Source organism: Grammomys surdaster, unplaced genomic scaffold (genome assembly GCF_004785775.1).
Source record: "Grammomys surdaster isolate TR1022 unplaced genomic scaffold, NIH_TR_1.0 188, whole genome shotgun sequence".
Lineage (NCBI taxonomy): Eukaryota > Metazoa > Chordata > Mammalia > Rodentia > Muridae > Grammomys > Grammomys surdaster.
Window position 1 is genome coordinate 14,764,257 of NW_021604633.1, and position 22,045 is coordinate 14,786,301.

At 38.8% G+C, this 22,045-nt stretch overlaps 1 protein-coding gene across 1 annotated transcript in view; it reads left to right on the forward strand.

Moving 5' to 3' along the window:
* Positions 1 to 22,045, forward strand: part of Dock4 (dedicator of cytokinesis 4) — a 411,722-nt gene that overhangs the window by 168,786 nt on the left and 220,891 nt on the right. The window contains exons 2-5 of the mRNA XM_028768807.1: positions 7,685 to 7,768; positions 10,008 to 10,048; positions 12,512 to 12,567; positions 18,484 to 18,580. Of these exons, the coding sequence (XP_028624640.1) occupies positions 7,685 to 7,768; positions 10,008 to 10,048; positions 12,512 to 12,567; positions 18,484 to 18,580 (278 nt within the window). The remainder of the gene's footprint in view (positions 1 to 7,684; positions 7,769 to 10,007; positions 10,049 to 12,511; positions 12,568 to 18,483; positions 18,581 to 22,045) is intronic.

Here is a 22,045-nt window from a genome sequence, read left to right on the forward strand (position 1 = left end):
AGGTGCGGAGTGTTATCTTTCCATTATTTCTAAAACCTGACACCATTCATACGGATTTGGAAACATGAACAAATGACGAGACTTGGCCATTTTGTTCTTTCTTCAGCTGACATTTATTGAAGACCTACTGGGTGTCAGGCATTGGGCTAGGTATTTGGAGAATGAAAGAACCTAAAACTTAGATTGTAGTGTGTGGTAGGTGCAGGCGGGGTGCAAGTAATAATGGGTGATGTATGTGGGGGGGTCAGAAAAGGGGGGACTCTCCTTTCAGAGGACTGATTTGGAAGCCTGAATCCCAAGTGAGGAAAGCAAGAACACTTGTGTAGAGCTAGGAAGCAGCTCTGTGTGACTGCTGAGAGGGTTTGTGCAGAGGGATGGGTTGGAAAAGCACAAAGGCACGGGGCATGGGTGTTGAGAGAGTATGGGACACTAATCCTCTGTTCCTCCTTTAGTTTGCTGTGTTCCTCAGCACAGGACGAGGAGTAATACTGGGAACTCAGGGTTCTGTGCCTCCAGATGGAATGTTAATGTGGTTTATGTACTATGTAGTGTCATATGCATGCTGTCCTCCGGAGAAGCAAGCATTGGGAATGGGAGTCACAGTTCCAGCTGAGGGGAGAAAACAGCCTATGGGGCAAACCAGAGCAGTCACGCCTAGTTGTGTGAGGATAACGACTGCTGTAGGTGAGGTTGGTCTGTATATTATGCTGGGGAACATGAGGAGGAGCAAGCACTCTGCACTGTGCGTTTGCTGAGCCAAGTCTGTATGCAGGGTAGGGATGCAGTTGTGTGGTTTGTTCAGACAGACCCTTCAGTGCTCCTAGGGCAGGCTCAAAAGATGGGGACTTATATGAGCTAGAGAGGAAAGGGATCCCCAATATGATTAAAGCCTCTCACCGTTCTGGAAGCAAGAATTCCACCATGTTCAATGTATTTCCTATAAGACTGCTAATATAGAATTAATACTCCTTTCATATAAAAACATGTTAAAACAGCAATGCATTTCTTTCCCAGAGACATCACTTGAAAATCTTAAATAAATCTCCTTCTGATAAAGAAGGCCTACCCTCCTATGTCCCTGTGGACCACACTGTTACTTTGTCAGTTGTAACCCTGTGTGATGTCCTTCTGGAACCACCTAGTACTAAGGTAGCTATTTCAGACACCACCAAAATTCTATATATGGTTATTGTAAATAAAAAATAAAAGATAACCAGTGAGCTGTACCCCTCCCTTAAGGAGCCCATACCCATACTTGTGTGTACATACTTCCTTCTGAGTGTTTCTTGTTCTCCTAGAGCTCATGCTTAAACCTTTAGTAAAATATCTTTAGTAAAATCACCAACTCTGCTTTACACAATGTCCAGGCTTGGCATTCTTTTCAGCATCCAAGCTGAGAATCTGCTTTGATCTGAGGTGGGCCCCTAAAATCCTACGGCAGCTTCTTGCGGGGTGCTCAGGGACAGTGGCAGCTATCCCTCCTTCACTTGTACCCCCAGAGCTGATGTTCTGCACTATACAGGTATTGTCACTTTGAGCATCTAGGACTTCAGGACAGAAACTAGAGAGAGAGGACACGAGTGCATAGAACAGTCCCTGTTTATTCTTCTGGACTGTAGCAAAAGCAAATGAAAACCTTAGAATGAAGCCAAGAATCTGATCAATTCTGTATTTCAATGGCTTCTTCTACATAATATTATTTAAATATTCACTATCTAACTTCTGGAAAGGGCATCTGTTTGCTGTTTGTTTGTTTGTTTGTTTCATGTGCATTTGCCAAGTACTTGGGTATTGGATTTAATAAACATGATGAGAAAATGAGATCTTATTTACCTAATAAAAATTCACATAAACGATATGAAAAGCAATTATTGTTTTCTGTAACTTCCATCTGCTTTATGTCCTGAAGGCTTTAATGTCCCCTGGACAAATAATACACTATTGCCATGGAATGAATATGGAAAGCCCAACACTTGGACACGTCTCTCCCTTTGAGTCAGGAAAGTGTCTTTTAATTTGTTATTTCCCAAAGCAGATTCCTTATACTTTTTTTAACCAGAAAAATTATTCATAACTCTGTTCTACCTTTTGAGTTGCTTGAATCGGCATCTGAACATAACTTGCTAAGAATGATTTCTAAGAAGCTAAAATAATAAAGGAGAGTTTTTCACTTACCTCTGTGAAGTAGAAGCCTTACTTTGGTTTTTGGATTCACATTCAGAATCCAAATTTGTAGTTAACAATTCTAGAGGGGAAAAAAAAAATCACAACATTTACTTCCAGGCTCCCAAGATGAGTTCTCATACCTCAGTTGGACTCGCAGGACATCTTTCTATAGGTCAGTGATCCCCAGGGTCAGTGAGTTAAATCCCAGGTCCCCTCCTCTCTGTTTAAAAATCTTACCCTGATCCAGTGTGCTAGAACACTTTTGAGATGATTGTTTAAAGTCTCTTCTAAGATGTCCTGTGTGGCTGGCAGTGTCCCAAACCATAACCATTTTTTTTTTTTGTCATTTTGAGTTGTTTCTAAAAGTACCAATTGGTAGCTTTAATTAAAGTTTCTGTTGTGACCTTCACTGATTCCTGAGCCACTTAGGAATGTGCCCTCGTATCTGTAGCATGAATACCATGGTAAACGTGCTGTAGCCCTGTGGGGAATATAGCGAGTTCATTTTCTATCACGGTTCAAATTCCTACCGTGTCATCAAATACATTTTAGTAATTCATTCCCTCCTGATAATTGATTACTTGAGTACCTTCCTTGCTTGTTTCTGGTTCTTTTTCCCAGAGTAGGATGAAACCTTCAGATGAAGGTTCTGGGTATTTATCAGGTGGGATTTTGGGGGATTCACCCTGTGGAAAAGGAATGGAAAGGAAGCAAGTAGCCTTTGCAGCGAGGGATAAACTGCAATGGAAACCCAGTGATGGTCTACTGCCTGAGATGGAATATCCAGTCAGAATTTTGACAAGTTATAGTACAAAGATCTGGATGTCGTTGGACGGCAGCTACTGTGGCAAGGAGGCCTAGCCTGAGGAAAGGCCCTGCCTTCACGTGAGGCTGTCCTTAGTGCCTTGTGCCTCTGTATCCCTAGCAACAAGAGAACACTATGCTTTCCTAGAAGGGTCTTTCTCATGATCACCATACTGTCCAAAGCCATACTTTCCGTTGCCTTGTGTTCTGAGGTCAGTAACGCAAACAGGATGCACATCCTTGGTAGAACTAGCATCATAACAGGATAGTTTTAGGATTTGATGCGAAGACCAGGATATGATACTTATGCCAGAAATGAGTGTTCTTAAGTCCATTTCTATTGTTTCAAGGTCACTGCACTTAGAATAGAGTGGTGTGAAGCATCCCAGATATTGGCGATGGGTACTGGGGCATAAGAAGGGGATCTTGTCTGGTAGTATATGTGTGTGTGTCTCTCTCTTGTCTCCTTACATGGTTGTTCTGCCCACTACCCCAGCTCCTTTCTACATTCCTCAAGAAGTCTGCCTCTTTCTCCCCTTTCTTCTGTCACCTCATGATCCCCATATAGAATAAGAAACTTCCATATGGATATAGTCACAAGAAAACAAGAGCCAGCCAGACATTCAGGGAGAGAAAAGGCCAGTGTGAAGTGTGGTCTAAGGAGTGTGAGAATCTCTATAGATGGTCCTCAGCCATCACCTGCCTCACCCCGTCTCTGACTGGCACTGAAGATTTTACAGCTATTTCACTTAAAGTCGAGTATTTAATTTTGAGGGCATTTGTCTGTTTTGTTGAGAAAAAAAAAAGAAAAAAAATCTAAAGTTGCATTTTGGTAATAAATTGAATTCTGTGAAGTCTCAGAACCTGAGACTAGTAGCAGTGTCGTCGTCTGTGTTGTAAGTAGTCAGCTCAGGTGACCTTTCAGATCACAACTTGGTGATGAGTTGCAGATCTTTTTTACCAGGAAAATGAAGGCAAAATTCTGTCTTAGAGACATGAGACTCCTTCTTTGTGTCACCAGGGACAAAGCAGTTCCATTCCTTTTATTCATGCCCCATGTTCTAGTCATCTCAGATTGTCAGCTTGCCATGGGCCAAGCCAGCATTTGTGTGGCTCGAAGTCAATCATGGCAAGTGAAGTCATTGTAAACACTATTTTGACTGTGCTGGTGATATCATCTGCAATTTGCAGCTACATGTCTGACTTACAAAACTTTTGAGTAATCTGCTTTGAGTTTCAGTTGTTAAAAGTTCTAGAATGCTGGGATTGAATTTCTCTGTGGCCATCTTAAAAGCCTTAAATTTTTTTTTGTTCTTTACATAAAGAATTGGTATTCTTGAGCCTAAGAAATGAATCCCTATTACATAGCATGATTTAACTTCCCTTCACCTCTGACTTAGAAGATATTTAGTACTTGTATCTGAGAATATTCTTGCAGATAGTTAGATCTTAGTAAAGTGTCAGTGTATACTGAACTAATATCACTATGTAAAGGGGAGACAGGGTTTGTGACAATCTGCTCATGGTTGGAACGTTTCTATCACCACAGCAATGTTATATATTTAGTGTTTTGGCACTTGCATATATATTTAAGGACATAAATATAAATGACTATAAATAAATATAAATGAATGTAAATAAATATAAGTGAATATAAATAAATATAAATGAAATTTATACTTGTTTTTTTTTATTCCAAATAATTAATTACTTTACTTTGTTATCTTAGTGTAAAGGAAAGCTTAGGGGTTTTTAATATTTGGACATTGTAAATGGTGAAAATGAACATGGTCCATACATTGGCTTTCGACTGTCTTCTCGGTGCTCAGTAGTATTGAGACTGTGATTCTGCAGCTCTGCAAGTTCTTTGTGAAATGTTTTGTAACTGTTAAGTTCATAGGCAGATGAACAAATAAAAGAAATAAAGGGGCCAACACATGTGTCACCATGTTTAGTAGACTGGGAAAAGCTGCCCTAAGACGTATATAATGCGTATTGTTTTGTATAAAGATATAGATACTGTATAATAATAACTGGTGGCCAAGTTAATTTTCATCTATGTATTTGTTTCTTGAAGAACCCTGGTAGAATGTTCACACAGATTAGTTGAAAGTTTGTTTCCAAAATAAAAATTGTAATTGCCTGCTTTAAGAACATCTCGTGGAAATGCAAACAGAACCTTCTTCATTAATGAGTGCCTGTGTTTCCTTTGGAGCTTTGCTTCAGTGAGCTAATAGTCCTTTGTTTGTAATATAGTCCATGTTGCTGATACCAAAGATGAACCAGTCATGTTTTTAAATCATCTCTTGTTTTGCCTATGGTTTGTTCTTTCTGCATTCTCTTTCATAATCGGAAGCCCAGTTGAAAACATTGGTCAGGACTCAGCAATGCATATTCAGAAACTGAAAATGGCTTGCCATTTCAGAGTGCAGAGGCAAGAGTCATGCTCTGAGCTACCTCCTGAAAGTGCTTTTCTTCTATAAGGTCTATTCTTGACAACTTCCTGGTTAGCTGTTACGGCAGGTGTCCCTGAAGTTGTGAGTCTAGTAGAAATATCTCTCGGTGGTTTCATTCATCGTCCCATCCATGGGTCCATGTATTTGTTCACACTCCATTCATGTACCAAGACATTCATGAATGGAGTCAGTGGGCTCCCGGGGCTTGGATGAAGAAATTGGTTCCATGTGGTTCCAACAAAGGAGAAAGCCAATCAAGCTCAGATTTAAATTCACACTACCTGGTAGTTTCCAGGGAACTGTGATGGGGCAGGGGGAGAATTATTCCTGTAGATTAGATAAAATGTAGTTATAAACCCAGAAAAACAGGTTAAGTAGCTTCTTTGAGAGAATGAATTTTCACAGATAACAGAGATCAATTCTGGAAAATTGAACCCTGCTAAAATAGTGTTCTCTCTCTCTCTCTCTCTCTCTCTCTCTCTCTCTCTCTCTCTCTCTCTCTCTCTGTTGGATATTTTATTTATTTATATTTTAGATGTCATCCCCTTTTTCTATTTCCCCTCCCTAGAACCCCCCCCATCCCAAAACATTTTACAGTAAGGTTATGATTCCATTCATCCCCTCAGTGGTCACATGCTACAGCTCAGATTATTTGTACTGAGGCAGTCACTATGTTCACGGCATGTTTTAGACGTATGTTGTCCAAAACTTTGAGAACATAAACAATGAGACTGATAGATTCTGGTTCCTTCATGCATGCAGTGTGGAACGAGAGGATGAGTTAAGGAAGGCTGTCATGAGGAATATGGTTACCCAGCAAGGAGAGAAAGTCTGATCTGAGTACAGATTTGTTTTGAAGTGTTCTAAATTAGAATGAATCTATTGTCTGTTGAGTGGCCATTCTCTTAAAAGTATCTGAAAGTTATATGAACTCTGTATTTTCAAGCAAATATTTTCTTGAACATTACTATGAGGTCTTATGGTATTTACTCTTATAGTTAGAAAATAACATAATAAGCTAGTGTTTGTCTATAGTCATAAAGTATTCTAAATTTGTCCTGTGTTGTTACTTTAATCTATCTTGTGATACTTTGGGTTGTGCTTTTCTGTCCTGTATTTTGATTTCTACTGTTAATTTTCTTTTGAGTTCATAAAAGGGCTTGGAACATCTCTAAAAGCCCATTAACTTATTGGTACATTTTTATTATCGTTTGAAAGATTCATGTTTTTGCTCAAACTGTTGAAATATATCCCCCAAAGTAGCAGAAACTTGTTTGGTGATTAGGACTATATTTGGACATTATTTGCAGAAACAAAATTATAAATAAAATTCAAATTTTCACCTTTCAAAAATCCCTTCAACCTGACATAAATTACAAATTGGCTTAGTTGACATGGTCTTTTTGTTGTAGGCGATAACCTTTTCTCTGGGTGTTTTGATTTATTTATTTTTAATCCCTACATCTCTGAGCTTCGTCCTCTCTATCATCCCTGGGGTAGCCTGGGACAACTAATCTAGGAGCATGTCTTCCTGTAGGTGGTACATCCTAGTCTACCTTGCTCTGCACAGTGTTTCTGAAACCATTTTATCTACAGTATTAATCCATAATTCATGGTGCCCTCAATTGCAAGTCTTGTAGTGCTAAGGAATGTGTCCATTATGGCTGAGTGTTTAGCTCTAAGGATGGCTCAGTTACTGGGAAATAAAATGTCACCACTGATTTTACTGCAAGAACGACCGCTGGTATGCCATAAACTTGGCATGGCTCTCAGTATGCGAGTGAGCGAATTGACAGAATCCCTTTCTTTTGAAGTTTACAGTTTCAGGGAAAGAACCCAATAGTATGGACTCTAGGCAACCCCAGCTTAGTACTGAGTATGAGATGTCATCTTCATTTATAAGTAACGTCTGTTTGTTAATCACCACAGCCAGGCACCTGGAGGGAGGAAGCGACTGCAGTTGGGCTGAAAGCATACAGTCCCTCATGGACCTTTATAATCAATATCACTGCCTTTATATATTGCTGGCAATAGACTTGGTGTTTGATATACTACCTGAGGTGTAGTCCATATAATTTCTGTGTATCTTCATAGTGTTTATTTGACCAAGAGTTTGGTAAAGTAAACGGGCTTCATGATTTTCTTTTAAAACATATAAAAGTGAAATGACACCAGGCTCACATTCACTTCCCTATGCAATAATGTTTGATTGTAAGCAGTATAGCTGCTCTAACTGATGTCTCTATCATTCCTTACAGTGATTGCCAGTTTTCGAGGCACCGTCCCGTATGGCCTGTCGCTGGAAATCGGAGATACCGTTCAGATCCTGGAGAAGTGCGATGGTCAGTGACCTCCCCGTTAGGGTTTGATGTCATAGGCAGAGATTCTTCTCCCAAGGACTCTTCGTGACCCTTCAAAATTCCGTCTGTTCATTTCAGAAACCTTACCAGTATTCACAGCAAACTATTTTTGACAGAATTTATTCCTTACATATTTGACATGTGATTTTGGGAAAACTACTATTATTTTTAAGTGGATTATATTTTTTTCTAATTTATCATCTTTTTGTCCTTACATGGAGATGCAGAAAGCACTGCTGGTAGTAATTCATGACTAACTCCAGCTTTGAAGGTTTTCCTGAAACCCTGGAGATCAAACACTGGAGTGCAAGGTCATAACTGGTACACCTCGGGTTGAAGCTCAAAAGATGGTACACCTGAACAAGAAACCAAGGCAGGCTGGCCAGCTCTGCTCTAGCCTTGATGTAATCTGTCTTCTCCAAATTTGGAATAAAATTATCCAATGAATTTGAAGTGTTAGCCGACTTCATTGTATGATCCTGTGTGATTATTATTAATTTATTTAACAGGTATCTCATTAAAAATACCTCATCTATTCTTGGATGCTTTCATTCTTGTTCTAGGATCTACCTTGAAATTTCAGTACTTGAAAGGATCCCAGATGAACTGTCTACATTTCTTTTTAACAAAATGACTAGAATGTCATGAGTATATGTTAAAAAATACCCATTTCCGTTTAGAAGGCTTCCTTCCTCTAGGGATTTATTATATGATAATGTTCTCTCTTACAAAGTTTCAGCAGGCATTAAATTGTGTTTGAACAAATGCCACTACATTTAGCTGGAATCTGGCTTTAAATGCTGATGATATGTGGAAATGTATTCCGTCCACTGTAATTGAAAAATCTCAAAATATAAGGACTCTTGTGTCATTACTGAATGCAATCAGTCTGTTTCTCCTTGGTATATAAATATAAAATTGTCCTTAAATTGGTGCATAGAAGCATGGTGTATATCTAATGGAATATAGTAATCTAAACTTTTTCGGCATAAGATAATTATACAGAGATCTGTCTGGCATTTCTGAAATTATCAGGACATTTTCAATTCTATTAGAATAATTATTACAAATCAATACATGTCTTAGGTCTGTTTTTATGAGAAGCTAATCAACCCTGAAATACAGAGAGTTTCACATCTGGCCCAGTCTTTCTTACTGGAGCTGCTGTGCAGATGGTTAGATGTGAATATACATATACATATATACAAATACACATAAATACATACAAATACATACATATACATACATATACATACACATATACATATGAAAATATTGTAAGCAACCAAAACAAATGTAATACGCAACTCAAACATTTGTTTTCAAAAATTCAATTACTCAAAAGTAATTAAATTAGATAGAATATTTCTACACAACAAAATAATTTTTTATCAATAAGAAAAATGACTTCTGCACTTACAAAAATGTATACTTACATTTGTTTAAATTGGCAAAGAAGAGAAGTCTCCCTCAAGAGTGGTACTATAATTCTTGTTCTGGGTCATTCAGAATTTAAGCATTCTAGACACTGTGCCAAACTATGTTGACCAAATAGTATAGTGATGAAGAGTATATAAGCCTATTTGGGTAGCAGCTCTTAGGACATGAGGCTGATCTAGTGGCGGGTGGAGGACTTGTGTATGCACATATCTTCTACATCAGTGCTGGCCAGACACTGTTGCTTGCCAATCAAACCTGTGCTTTTCATGGGGCAGAATTTAGAGTGGCATTAAATCTGTGTAGACTTCCCATAGACATAGTGTGGCCCTTAATAAGATGGGGAAAGGTGGGCACAGGGAGGTAAAGTAGTGTCCCCAGATTAAAGTGTAAGATGGGCTTGGTGACACATAACTAATTTCAGCACTCAGGAGGCCAAGGAAGGAAGACTCTGAGTTCAAGGCCATCTTAGGCTACACAGACCCTATAGTAAAATAAAACAAAATAAAAAAAAATAGCTAGGAAATTTCAGTGGGTTTCTATATTCAAGCACAATGCTTTTGATCCAAGCCCTTATTTCCATTTATACAAATTTCTGGTTCAATTTTAATAGAACAGAATATAAATAAAATGCTTAAACTTGAGGTCAGTTGATCTGTTACCTAGCCTAATCCTAGAATCACAAAATTCCAACATCAAAGAACATATCATTTGTTAGTGTTTGTAATCTTGAATATCATCATGCTTTATGTATTAAAATGTAATCATGATTATTTCTCCACAGGCTGGTACAGAGGATTTGCCTTAAAAAACCCCAATATCAAGGTAAAAACTCTTATTCCTAACTGTAATTAGAGGATACTTTAAAAGATTTTGTTGTACAATTGAAATTATAGTTGAGTTCTTAATTAGGCTCCAAAAATGGTAATACGTATTTTCATTATTTGGGGAATCCTTTGAACTGGGATTAAAGTTAAGGTAAGATACTAAAATCATAATTCCTTATTGCCCCTGAAAATTTTACTGGGAAGTCCTTAAGCTTATTAGATATAAACAAAATCTTTTTGAAGTGTTAGTTTCCCAGAGAGGAAAATTAAAATTCAGGCAGGAGAAATATATTACAAAAGAAATATAGAATAATGATATTTAATCTTTCAATTTCCGGTATTATTGTTTGTAAGATGTTGGCATGGGGGAGCAAGTTTGTTTTAGTGTCCTGTTAAGGGTTCCTTGGGTGATGGGGCCTGAACCAGAAACATGGTACTTGTAAGTGTTCATATTTCTTGCTGTTCTAGGAAAGCCCTAAGAGTTACTACTATGCTTAGAGAAACCCTTAGGAAGCAATGTGACTTCCATTTTATCTTTCATCTGGATAGTTCATGACTTTTGATCGTAATATGTACTATATGCTTTATTCTAATCATCTGTACCTTTTGAATATGTTTGCATATTCTACCATGTCATTCCTTTTTAACAATTTTATTGGAGTGTGTGTGTGTGTGTGTGTGTGCACACGTGCGTGCGAGCAACAGACCCACATAGCATGTTACATAGGTGCTTCTCTCCGTCTAACATGTTTTTCCCAAGGATCAAACTCAGTTTGCCAGGCTTGATGACAAATGCCCATCCTGCGGGCTCCTCTAATACATTCTAGTATGTCATTTTTTTTCCATCTCTCATTTTCAGAATACAACCTAAATTCCTTAGCCTGTCTCTTTCCTTAAATGTGGCTTCTTCTAGAATATCCAACTGTGTTTAATTACTTTATTATTTTAGGTCAGTCTCAAGAAAAGCCTAAGGGACCAATGAGCATATAAATTTAATTTCTTGATACTTTAGTCTTCATTTAAAGTTTTATTTTTTATTTTTTATTTTTGGACATCTGCAGGGCACATGCAAATATAGCTTTGATATTTAATTATTCATCTAGCACACATTTCTGAAAAATTTATTATGATTTCTCTTTCAATTTCGTCTCAAATCATAAACTTTGATTTTAGGTTTTCTATACTAATGTTGCTTTATTTGTTAATTCTGTTATATTGAAATCAATATAAATTTTATGGGAAAAGTTAAAAAGCATTCTCTTCCTATTTATTTTTGTAAAATACATAAAATTGAGTCAGGTCTTGGCTGTAAGCACCTCTAAACACTGAGTTATCATTCCAGCCCCAAATTTTTTGTAAATACCAGGAATTGAACCCATGGCACAAATATTTTCTCATGGAGCTCTATTGTAAACTAAAATTATTCATTGGAATGTAACATTCAGCCTAGTGTGATGTTACACGTTTGTAATCCCCACACTTGGGAAGGCTGAGGGGAAAAGAATTGCAGAGTTCGAAGACAACCTGGGTGGCTATAGTGTGACACCATGTTTCAAAAACAATAGCTAAATAACAACATCATACATGCTTGTCCTAGTCAGGGTATGTATTTTTGCAAAAAATATCACAACCAAAAAGCAAGTTGGGAGGAAAGGGTTTATTCAGCTTACACTTCCACATTGCTGTTCATCACCAAAGGAAGTCTGGACAGGAACTCACAAGGGGCAGGAACTTGGAGGCAGGAGCTGATACAGAGGCTATGGAGGGGTGCTGCTTACTGGTTAGCTTCCCCTGGCTTGCTCAGCTTGCTTTCTTATAAAACTCAGACCTACCAGCTCAGGGATGGTACCACCCACAATGAGCCCTCCCACCCTTGATCAGTAATACAGAAAATGCCTTACAGCTGGAGGCATTCATCGAGGGAGGCTCTTTTCTCTGTGACAATTCCAGCTGTGTCAACTTGACACACAAAATCAACCACTACAATGCTGGTTTTCCCTCTTTTTTAAACCACAGTTTTTATGTGGAATTAATGAATTTTCTTATCTATAAAAATATATGTATTTAGATGGCCAAAGTCGTGGCCCATAGCCATGTGTCAGCTTTAAGAAAACATAGCTGTAAAACGGCCACAAGTTTAAGGTAGCCTGCTCTAGATAATAAATTTCAGGTTAGACAAGGTTACACTGCAAGACTCTGTTGCAGAGATAAACAAAAAGAACGTATTTGAGGAGTGAGATTTGATTCTTTTCAATTTAGAAAATCTCTAAATGTGTAATGCTTATAACTAGTATTAGAAAATAATGATCTATGCCACATTGCATTTTGTTTGGCCCATAGAGTGTGCTGGTGTTTTGCTATTCTTGATACTGTCATGGTTGTAACTATTTGATGCATCCTGCTTAGGAACAACTGGCCTTAAGAGATAGCTAGACCATAACCTTCATGTTTTCTCTTCCAGGGTATATTTCCTTCCAGCTATGTTCACCTGAAAAATGCCTGTGTAAAGAACAAAGGGTAAGAATGAATTGTATTTATAGTTGGAAGATTTTGCCACAGCTGATATCTTGGAATTGAAAGGCTTAGTAATTGTGTTACAAAATCAACTACAGAAGAGCAAACCATGGACTTTCTTGTTTGATAAAGAGATATGAAGGCAGCAAATAGAGAGAATTAAGGAACTCATTTCTGAGTGCCGAGCCACAGGAGTGTTCTAGGGTGCTATGGTTTCTCATGTCCATCAGTTGTGAAACTTGTTGAATCTTAAGCAGAGATTGGTTCTTCTTGTTTCCCTGCTGTTTAGAGAATCATGCCAGGCAGAGCCCCTAACATGGTGAGTCAGGTAGCCTTGAAGCCCAAGAACTTCCTTAATTTACCACTGGTTGTAGAGAAGGGAAGCCTTTGGCCAGCAGGGTGCTGGGTGTGTAGAGTGGGCAAATCCAACACCTCCAGCTTGATCTTGGGAAGCTAGACACCTGACTGCACAAAGCTGCCCCCTGACCCCCATGTGTGTGCCACAGCACATGCATGCCCTACACACATCTTGTACACACAGTAATAACAACAACAACAACAACAAACTGGTTGTGGTAGTTCATAATTATCTCCAGCACTTAGGAGACAGAGTCAGGCCAGTCTCTTTGAGTTCGAGGCTCGGCAGGTCTACACAGTGAGTTCCAGGGCAGCCAGGGCCATAAGACTCTGTCTCAAATGCATAAAACCAGGAAAAGCCCATCTATTCTCTGAAGTGAGTATAACACTGTGTCCTTGTATAACTTCATACATTACTTCTTTATTTGACCTATGGATCACATCCTGTCACAGATTGCCACAAACTTGGTCTAACACAAAAGTCATAAACAATTAAAATCTATGCATTAAAAAAAACTGTGTCTTCTTCAGCAGGATATTTAAATAACTAGTTTCACAAAACAAAACATCTGACATGCCTGACTGATATGTTTTATTGGATGGATTTTATTGATCACTGAGGACTTCTTAAGTATTTTAAACTATGTTACAGTCTGTATTTAAACTGACTGGAATCAGCTGTTAGAATAATGTCAGTTGGGCTTGGGGATTTAGCTCAGTGGTAGAGTGCTTGCCTAGCAAGGGCAAGGCCCTGGGTTCGGTCCTCAGCTCTGGAGAAAAAAAAAAAAAAGAATAACGTCAATCAAATGAGTTCCTACAAAATAGCACAGTAGAATATGCCTGGTGTTGTGTACTTAGCATAAGTAAATAATTTGTTGTGAGGTAGATTTTGACACATATATCTGGTGACAACGTCACAAGGAGTCATCTGTGAATTATAGTGTAATTTTCATTTTATGGCCAAAATATACAGGCTCTGTGATAGAAATTACATATTTATGCAAATGACAATAAATAACATTTTTTATTTGAACTTCAAAAGCATAGTAAATAATGCATTCAAATTTTAATTTCACCAAAAAGTTTTCAAAGATGTTAGTCTAATAGATGGTTTTACATTCATCTTCTGTAGAGCATTCAGTGAATGAACACCAGCAAGTCATTTAGAATATATGGTATAATTACCTCAGGTTTCCCTATTTAGATAAATGTTAAATAGTCTACTATACCAGTGTGCTGTATGTCATATATGCCAATGCTTTGAAAAACTTTAGTAGTTTTACAAGATGGTGGCTTTAAGGTACAACTTTAACATTGCTGGTGAGTTTTTCCTGTGAGGGTTTTGCTTAGCATCCTGAGTTGTTCATTTCCAGTTTTATTTCAGTTTTGGTTGTCTTTAATGATTCCGTTTCTTTGTTAAGTTCTACTTTCGTGTCTTGAATTGCTTTCTTTCAATGGTCTGTGTCGTCACAGTCTTCCTTAAGGTAAATTGTTTCATATCCTGGTTAAGGTCCTTGAACAGATTCATAGTAGTATTTTGAAATCTTTGTCCTGTGCTTTGGCTATATTGCTTTCCTCAGGACCTGTTATAATAGGCCTCTGTCATCCAGAGGAGGCACATTGTCTTGGTCTAAGCCACCTCTTAGGGTGCCATCTGAAAGAATCCCTGCTGCCTTTACCTGAAGACAGTCTGGCTTTCCTGCCTGTTTTGCAATGGGCACCCATCCTCCATCCGCCATTGTGATCAAGAGTGAAAGAGCTCCAAGGCTCCAGGAGTTTCTTAATTTCATTTCTTTTGCTCTGATAAAATGTCTGCCATGACAAGGGCAGTCTAAGGGGAGAGAGTGTCTTGTAGTTCAGAATTCCAAGTGAACTTCATCCACCTGGGTAAGTTGGGTCCTGGCAGCAGGAACTTTAGGCAGATAGTCACATTATAGCCACAGCCGAAAGCTGGGAAGAGCTAGCTTAGTAAAGCGGGCCTTATGCTTAGCTTTCTCATTGCTTAATACTGTCCAGGACCCAAACTGAGGGAATGGTGCTGTCCACTCTTAAATTGGATTTTCCCACATTAATTTATATTGTACAGACAATGCCCCCACCCACCCCCAACACCCAGACATATTTACAGGCTGACCTGACTTTGACAGTCCCTCCTTGAGACTCTTATCTCAAGTGATTCTGGGATGTATCTTGCTGACAGTTACCTGAGGCAATGCCAGGGGGCATGGGACATAGTTTTAAAATAAGGATATTCCTTTTTCCTTTCCTTTTCTTTTTTTAGTTTTTAAAGTTTATCTTATGTATGAGTGTTTATGTCTGTGCACCATATGTCGTCCGGGTGCCTCAGTACCCGAATTGGGCATCTGATGCTTTGAACTTGAAGTTATGGGATGGCTGTGACCACCATGTAGTTGCTGGCTATAGAGCCTGTGTCCTATGTAATTGCAACCAGAGTTCTTGCTTTTTGAGCCAAATCTTCAACCTTATGTATATTTTTGCTGTTGTTGTTTTTTCTGGTGTACTGGTTTCTATCTGTCCCAGTTCATGAGCCCCAAGAAACTGTAAATGTGGATAAATGTATCCCAGAATTTGGTTAAGTAAAAGACTTACAGGTTCTACAGAATCACCACACACCCCATGGGATTTTGTAGTGTTGAGAGACCTCTCTGTGGATGGATTCTTTTCTTCCTTCCTTCCTTCCTTCCTTCCTTCCTTCCTTCCTTCCTTCCTTCCTTCCCTCCCTCCCTCCCTCCCTCCTTCCCTCCCTCCCTCCCTTCCTCCCTCCCTTCCTCCCTCCCTTCCTCCCTTCCCCCCCTCTTAAATATTTATTTATTTCATGTATGTGGGTACACTCTCGTTGTCTAAAGACATACCAGGAGAGGACATCAAATCCCCATTAAAGATGGTCGTGAGCCATTATGTAGTTGCTGGGAATTGAACTCAGGATCTCTGGAAGAGCAGTCAGTGCTCTTAACTGCTGAGCCATCTCTCCAGCCCCAGATGGATTCTTTCCTAAAAAGGAATTTCTACAGTGTCTATGAACTGTGCAGTAGGTCCACAGTTTCAGGACTATAGGAGAAAAACTTTGTCCTAAATACGTTTAAAGACACAGAATGCCAGGTGACTGTTCTTCCTGAGAGAAAGCTCTTTGGGATATTAACTTATTTTACCATGATGGATTGGCTGCTAGGATGAAACTGATGTAAAGTTTATCTTAGAATAACTGAACAAAATATAATTTCAGGCTACTAACTAAGATAGATTATTTCTACACTAATTTAGGTGTTTATGTAATTAATATAAAAGAGCTGCTCTTCCTAAATGGTGTTTTATGTTTAAAATTTTACATTTTGTTTGGACAACTGCAAGTGAGCTTTCCATATATTGAATTGTCTGTGGTTCTTTCCTGGGTCGTTAGAGCAAAGTAGAGTCAATGATGAGGGTCTTTAACTTAAATGGAAGTTCGTGAATTAGGGAAGTTGCTTCTATATTGCTTAAGTCTTGCTGATACCACACTTTATTTTCTTTACTTTTGGTTTTTTGAGACAGTGTTTCTCTGTGTTGCCCTGGCTATCCTGGAACCAGCTCTGTAGAGCAGGCTGATGTCGAACTCAGAGATTCCCCTACCTCTACCCTCCTAGTTCTAAGATTATAGGTGTGTGCCACCACTGCCCAACTGAGTCCTCTATATACAGAGGCAGATGCTCATAGCTAACCATTGAACTGATCACGGGGTCCTCAATGGAGGAGTTAGAGTGAAGACTGAAGGAGCTGTAAGGGTTTGCTGTCCCAAGAGGAGCTCAACAATACCAACCAACCAGAGCTCCTAGGGTCTAAACCACCAGCCTGGGAGCACATAGGGAGGGACCCATGGCTCCAGATGTATATGTAGGGGAGGATGGCCTTGTTGGGCATAGGTGGGTGAGGTGATCCTTGGTCCCCTGAAGGCAGTGTGGGGGAATTTGAGGGTGGGGAGGTGGGAGTTGGGGGATAGGTGGGGCACATCCTCATAGAAGCAGGAGGAGGGGGATGGGATGGGGGTTCCTGGGTGGGGGGGAATGAGGTAAGGGGATAACATCTGAAATGTAAATAAAATATCCAATAAAAAGGAAAAAGAGAAAAAAAAGAAATGTTGAGTACAGTAGTTAGGATTCCTTGGGATTTCTTTTTTCCTCTTTGGCCTTGTATCATATTATAATCTCCAAATCCAAGTATTCATCATTTAAATTGCAACAGCTGCTTCAAAAGCAGTGTAAATATTCTGCCTCTGGGAAGCGCCCTGTGTAGGCTCCTTGAGCAATACTGCATCCTCTACAGGGCTTAGAGTACTGTTTATTTTCTTTCTAGTTTTAAATCCCAGTTTCACATTTTCAGCTTCACTGTGCCTTTGAAGGAAGGGAAATATTCACAGGACAGGTTTTTAGCAAACCCGAAACGTCAGGAGATGGAGCTCAGTCAGGGAGGAATGCAGGTTTTAATTTCTGCGTTTGTATTATGGGGATTTTCTCCGAAACAGCGGTACACGCTTGGGCTTGGCATCCTAAAGGACCTGCCAAGCAGTTAGCCTCATGCTAAGAGGAAATCTCCCTTGGAGTTTAATAAACTGTTTCCTCTTGCATATGAGATGCCGGCCTTCAGAAACATAAACTTGAAATAAAGGAAACAGTCTCCTTTGATACTGCTCATTGTGTTCTTCTGAGAGGCAGTAATGATAATGACCATGTAACCTCTTGAACCTGCACCATTCCACACAGGATTTGACAAAACAAGCTAGAGATGAAAAAGGAGATTCATCTATGCTATTAGCATGACCAGAGGGCAAACTCAAGCCCCTCCCATTTATCTTCTTGTGATGCTTCTCTTCAGAAGAGCTGTATATACCTGACTAGTAATCCTTGTTTATGACCCTAAAAGAAGAAATAAGAAGAGTCTATTATCTTAAGCACAGGGAGAAGCATTCTGGAATGTGTATTCTAATATCTATACGTCTTAAACCTTGGCTGTGCTACATGATAACAGTATTTAAAATGCACATTATTTTTCATTGGCCTGTTGCAAGTAATGCTATTTGAAGGGTTAGTGAGCTCAAATGGATGCTTAGCAAATGTTCTAGTTATAGGTTAGTTAAATATCCACATTCCCTGCATCCTGATAGTTGAACAGTATATTTTACTCGTATTGAGGCCTCTGATCATAACACTCAGATGGTACAAGTCACCTCATACTTGATGTAGTCTAGTGATCTTATGTGACAGATTAAAGCTGTTGAGTTTGGAGAGATTAAAAGATATCCCACTGGTCATGCTGTCAAGGGAGAAGAACGCTGATGCTCTTTCTTCTCCCTGCACTGTTCAGTCCTGACCTAGATGAAGTGACTGGTGCCGTGGGCATTGAACTCCCCTCACCTATAGTATTCGTCACACAAGCTCCTTATCCCAAAATGGCATAATGACTCATGTACCACAAGGCGCTTTTCTTTTCTAGCTTATCTTCTCGAGTATGTAAAAGGAAGTGTTGTCTCTGATATTTACATAGATGTTTTTGTCTTCTTCAATTTCACAGACAATTTGAAATGGTTATTCCCACTGAAGATTCCGTTATCACAGAGATGACATCAACATTAAGAGACTGGGGAACCATGTGGAAACAGCTCTATGTTGTAAGTAACTTAAAGAGCATGGTTTTTATTTAAATAATTATCTTAAGAAGTATGTGACCGTGAGTAACCATCAACTAATGTATGAGAGCTTGCTATGATTCATTGGGCCTTCTTGGAAAGTCAGGGATGTTGGTCTTACATAATCATGACTGTTTTATATTATAATCCTTTTATTCTCACAGAGCATGGGTTTTATGCATTGTATTTTAATACCACAGAGTATAAAAGATGACTTTTCTGACATATAACAAAATATGACAATTTATGTGAAGCCTAGTTTCAGATTTACTGAATATTTTTAATGTGAAAGACGAAACTACTGGGTGGTGGTGGTGCATACCTTTACCTTTAATTCTATCACTCCAGCGGCAAAGGCAGGCGGATCTCTGTGAGTTTGAGGCCAGCCTGGTCTATAGAGCCAGTTCCAGGACAGCCAAAGCAGCACAAAGAAAACAACGAAAATCTGTCTTGAAAAACCAAAACGTAAAACAAAACAAAAATAATCATTTTCAATATAGTTTTAGTATTGGTGTATTTCACCACATCTTAGTTCTATAAGTAAATTGATAGCCAGTGTCAGAGAATGTATTCTAAATATACTAAGGAAAGAAAGGCAATTTTGTGAAAAAATAATGGGCTAGAGATATGTTTGTATTCATTTACTTATTATAACTAACTACATTGTTAGTTCTGGAGTCATCTGGCCCTATCCTGTTGGAACTGACTGCTTTTGAGCTCACTGGGAAAATCCACAGGATACTTATACATCTTAGGCGTGTGGCTGAGATGTGTCTTGGTAAACAGTCAGATTGTGCATCTCCAGAGGTCTGCCCTGAGACAGAGACATTGAAAAGCAGATGCAGCTGTTAGGTTTGTGTGCGTGTGTGTTTGTCTTGTTGTTGTTTTAATTAGGAAGATCAGAAAATCCAAATATTATTGCATTAAATGTAATGTTGAAATGTATTTGAACTAGTGCATCTTTAAAATACTCAACATGCTAGTATTATTATAGCTCTGTCTGTCTCTTTCTGTGTGTGAGTATGTGTGTATATGTGCAGGCACACACACTCATGTCCTATTGTAGTTGAGCAAGGGTATCCACATTATTTTTTCCTTTGATCTGACTGCTAATGTGCACCAACATTGAGTTTGTCTTGTTTAGCTATTTCTATTGGCTATTGAGGTTATGAGTATATACTCTGGGGACATCTTTGGTTAGTTTGAAAAATCTACAAATATCTTTTACTACTATCCTGAGGGATGGAACAGGGATTGATTAGCTAACATTGTCTCTGATACTGGATTAATAGTCAGTTATTAGAGGTGCAAATATAAAATTCAGGCCAGAGATAGATTAACTTTTGGCACAAAGGTGACGTGATCGTGTTGGGCTTTCTGGTTTCCCTTTCCCGGGTTACAAAATGCTTAGCTTCATCATACATTTGTGTATCTGGGGCACTATCCAGCCTTTAAGTGTTTTAAAGCACAGCGTCAACACTGACAGGTGTTCGATGAGAGCAAGTCCTGTAGATTGCAAATAGTATGTGAGGTAATGTATGTGGGTACTTAGCGTATAAAAGGATGGTAGCTGCTTGAGAAATACTAGTTTGCTCTTTTAAGTAGTGTTGGTAAGGGCTTAAATATCACCCTTTAAAATACCCCTTAGTAAGTTCAGTAATATAATGAGGAGACATACAAGAGTTTTGCTGTAGACCATGAGCTATGACTACATCTCTCTTCCCTGGAGTTCTTGTAGCTACTTTTATTCTTGAATCTTACCAAAGATGATTTATCCCACATCCTACATGGAGTAGTAAACCTAGACTCCAAATCTAGGTCTGCTGCCACCAAAATCTGCTTGTTCTGTTTTCATTTTAAACCAAATCAAGCCTCTGCCACATTCAATTTTGGCCGCATGTACAATGTACTGTGGAAATTTCTAGGTAGTGTTTTAATCCAGTTGTTTGGTATTGTTTCATTGAATGCTAAACTGGAATAGTTTTAAAATATTTTTAGTATGCTTTATAGTTATTCATTTCTTTAACTCAGTTGTTTACAAAATATGTTTATATGACCAGATCATATGTTTGTGGTTCTCATTTGTTTGTTTGCTTGCTTGCTTGCTTGCTTGCTTGCTTGCTTCCCTGTGTGTTTGGTAAGTGTTCACTCTGAAGCCCAGGTTGTCGTGACCTCATGTATTCCTCCTGTTGCATCCTCCTGGGGCTCTTATTAAAGGCAAGGGCCACAGCTCCCAGCTCCTTTTCTTCAAGGAGAAGAGCACATCAGGGCCATTGTGTGCTGGAGTATCCCTTCCACTTTTAGAGTTTCTTCCTCGAGGAGGGACTAACTTCCTAGTTTTCCTTCTTATGAAGGAAGGATTTGCTTCCTTCTCATGGCAGCATGCCCTCATCAGTAGAGGTGATGTATAAAATCAAGTTCACCCTACCAAACAACCTGAGCAGGCACATGCCTTCCTCCCCGTGATGGGGAGGGTGCTCTCTCTCTCCTTTTCTACACAAGATCTGACTTTTTATAACTCTCTTATAGAATTTATTTTCACTCCGTGAAATTTTCCTTCCTACCACAGACATCCTCAGATGTTTCTTGGTCTTCTGTGTATTCATTTCTATGACCTAAACAGAACCCACTTCTGGAAGTGTGCAAGAAATAACACCTATAAATCGATGTGTTCATTCTTTTCCACCTCTGGGAGCTGAGGCACAGCTGCTGTGGATGGGAACAGACACTGAGCAGTTAATTACAAGAATATTGTGTTGCAGAGCCCTTGTAATGGCTTGTAAGACAGTGTACAACACGAGAAAAGAGCAGGCAGCAATAGAAGACAGTAATAGAAAGCAGAGTCAATAGAGTGGGTAAAGAGGTGAGAGGAGATTATTTATGCCTCAGAGGATCCAGAAGTGGCTTCCTGAAGAAAGCTTCCTGAACTTCTGCCATATTTATCAGATCTGTGCAGTACCCAGTGGTCCCTTAAAACATCAAATATCAACACAGCAGAAAATGCATATATATATATATATATATATATATATATGCATATGTGTGTGTGTATATATATATATCTTTCACATAGAACTTGATAACTTTGTATATCTTTTATCTCTAGAGAATTTTTGGTGGATAATAATGTCTGTAAATTGACATCACTACTTATATAGACCACTGGTTCTCAACCTGTGGGTCTTAATCCCTTTGGGGCCACACATCAGATATCCTGGATATCAGATATTTACACTATGATTCATAACAATAACAGAATCACAGTTATGAAATAGCAATGAAATAATTTTCGGGGGGAATCACCACAGCATAAGGAAGATATGTTAAATGGCTACAACATTTGAAAGTTTGAGAACCATTGATATAGACTATTAATAATTTCCGTAAAAAGTAGAAGTATATTTTGTGGCTAAGAAAGTTTTGGGATAGATAATTACCCAGTATCTC